Consider the following 2,521-nt stretch of genomic DNA (forward strand, 5'->3'; position numbering starts at 1 on the left):
GCCGCCGCCGCCGCCGCTGCTGCCGCCGCCGCTGCTGCTGCTGCTGCCGCCGCCACCACCGGGCCTCAGGGCCTTCACCTGCTGTTTGAGAGGCCCCGGCCACCCCCCTTTTTGGGCCCTGGTCCCCCAGAGCGCTGCGCTGGCTTCCTGGAGCCAACCTGGTTGGCCGGGCCCCCTCGCCTTGCTAGGCCACCCCGCTTCTATGAGGCCGGCGAGGAGCTGACTGGACCAGGGGCCGTGGCCGCTGCCCGCCTCTACGGTCTGGAGCCTGCCCACCCCCTGCTGTACAGCCGCTTGGCTCCGCCGCCACCACCTACTGCGGCCCCGGGAACCCCTCACCTTCTCAGCAAGACTCCCCCAGGTGCCCTTTTGGGGGCACCACCTCCACTTGTGCCCGCCCCCCGGCCTAGTTCCCCACCTAGGGCCCCCGGCCCAGCCCGGGCTGACAGGTGAGGGAAGGGGAGGGGCGGGGGGCAAAGCTCCATCCCCCTTTCCTTTTGACAAGGTCCTAGAGCTGAGGTTTCAAGCCAGGGCTAGAGGGCAGAGGTCATGACCTCACCAGCCACCTCTGAGGTCATGGAACCTGGGAGCAAAAGCCCCAGCCTCCACAAGATCAAGCATCAGATGGACCTTGGGGTCACTGGGAGGGCAGAGGTCACAAGCCTCTAGAGAGAGGAGTGTGTGTGTGTGTGTGTGTGTGTGTGTGTGTGTGTATGCATGAGAGATGAGAGTGGGGGGTCATTTCAGAGGTCATAGCTCATGGTCTCCTGAGGTACACCATCGTCTCCTCTAAGGGCCCCTAGGCCCTTGGCCTGCCTCCCCAAGGGCTCACTAAGCCAGAGGCCAAAGTGCCCCCCCTCCCCTTCACCTACCACCCAAGTCCTCATGCCCTCTCAGGGCTGGGGGAGGAGGGGCTAATGGAAGGGGGGTTCCATGTACATATTTATCTCCCCTTCCACATAGCCCCCCAGACCTTTTGTACATTTTTACAGGGGTGCCCCTCCCAATAATCCCCCTTCCTGGTTAATTAAATCCTCAGACTGGTGCTGTGTTCCTAGCCTCTGGCCTCTCTGTGGGGGGAGGGGGGATTGTAGAGGGAAGAGCTGGGAGGGGACAGGCAGGAACCCAGGGCTTATCCCTGGGAATATGGAGTCAGCAGGAGACAGAGCAACAGGGGAAGAGACCTGGGTACCTAGGCTGGAAAGGAGGGCAAACGCTTCCTGCTTGACTGACAGCCCAGGTCCCCCTCCCCCTACTTGTTCCTGTCACCTCTGTGTGCCACCATTCCCAAAAGGCTCAATCTCTAAGCTTCAGACTCCACCTCTTAGTGGCTCAGTCCCCCTACTCCACTTCCAAGTGCCCCCAGGACTCCTGGGCCCTGCTCCCCAGAACCCTGTTCCCCAGAACCCTGCCCTAGGATGGGGGGCAGAGAAGGTCACCACGTACCACACACCAAAGAAGGGGGTCGGCCCGGGGGTGGGCCACACAGGCAGCTTCGGCAGCAGCCTCTCGGCAGCAGTCCCAGCCTTCCCAAAGCAGCAGGTGCCCCCAGGCTGGGGCCCGACCTAGAAGGCAGGGGTCAGTTTAACAAAAACATAACGACTTTTTTCCCCGGTGGGGCTTATTCTGTAACATGACTTGCGGATATTTATATAAAAATGAGTGTTACAATGAGGCCCCTCGGCTGCTCTTTCAGTGTGTGGGGGTCATCTGGAGGAGGGGGGCAGAGGGGGTCGGGGCAGCGAGGGAAGAGGGAGGACGATGCCGTCCATGTCCTGATGAAGGTTCTCCCCTTCCCACCTGGGAGAGGGATTCTTTTACTTGCGGACGGATGAATGGGAGTGTTGGGCATTGACGTTTTTCACGTTTTTCTGCAACCCAGGAGTACATACTATACAGGTTCACACCCTACAGAAGGATGGCTAAACTGCCCGTTCACCTGCCAACCCGTGCGAGCCCCGTGCCTTTTCTGAGGTAACCGCTCTTGATCATTTGGTATATGCTCTTCAGGCCCACTTCTGTGTGTTTAGCTACACGTACACGTACGTGCGTAGTTGTGTTAGAAAAAGAGCTGCGGTATCTTTTAAATACTAGATTTCCTGTGCGATCACAAATGTACATGCATACTTCAGAAGGAAAGTGCTTCATAATCTCACCCCTCAGGGATGACCTGCTAATTGTCAGGAGTATATTCTTCCAGCTATTTCTCTAGCTATACGCTTAAAATACTGTGGGGGGAAAAAATGAGACCCTGTGAAATGTACTATTTTTGCTTTTTTACACTTAACATTTTTTGATGTGATCATTAAAAATCAAGTGATTAGGGGCTCCTGGAGCGGGGGCTCGGTCGGTTGAGCATCTGCCCTCAGCTCTGGTCATGATGATCTCACAGTTTGTGAGTTCAAGCCCCACATTGGGCTCTGTGCTGATAGCATGGAGCCTGCTTGAGGTCCTCCTCCTCTCTCTCTGCCTCTACCCTGCTTATGCTCACTCTCTCAACATAAGTAAATAAACTTTAAAA

General features: G+C 57.2%; 1 protein-coding gene across 1 annotated transcript in view; it reads left to right on the forward strand.

Moving 5' to 3' along the window:
* The window catches only part of FBRS (fibrosin), a 12,424-nt gene extending 10,749 nt beyond the window's left edge, over positions 1–1,675 (forward strand). The window contains exon 17 of the mRNA XM_029947616.1: positions 1–1,675. This exon is cut by the window's left edge and continues 362 nt beyond it. Coding sequence (XP_029803476.1) covers positions 1–453 — 453 coding nt within the window. The 3' untranslated portion in view covers positions 454–1,675.
* The last annotated feature ends 846 nt before the right edge of the window (positions 1,676–2,521 follow it).

The sequence above is a fragment of the Suricata suricatta genome, chromosome 8 (genome assembly GCF_006229205.1).
Source record: "Suricata suricatta isolate VVHF042 chromosome 8, meerkat_22Aug2017_6uvM2_HiC, whole genome shotgun sequence".
NCBI lineage: Eukaryota > Metazoa > Chordata > Mammalia > Carnivora > Herpestidae > Suricata > Suricata suricatta.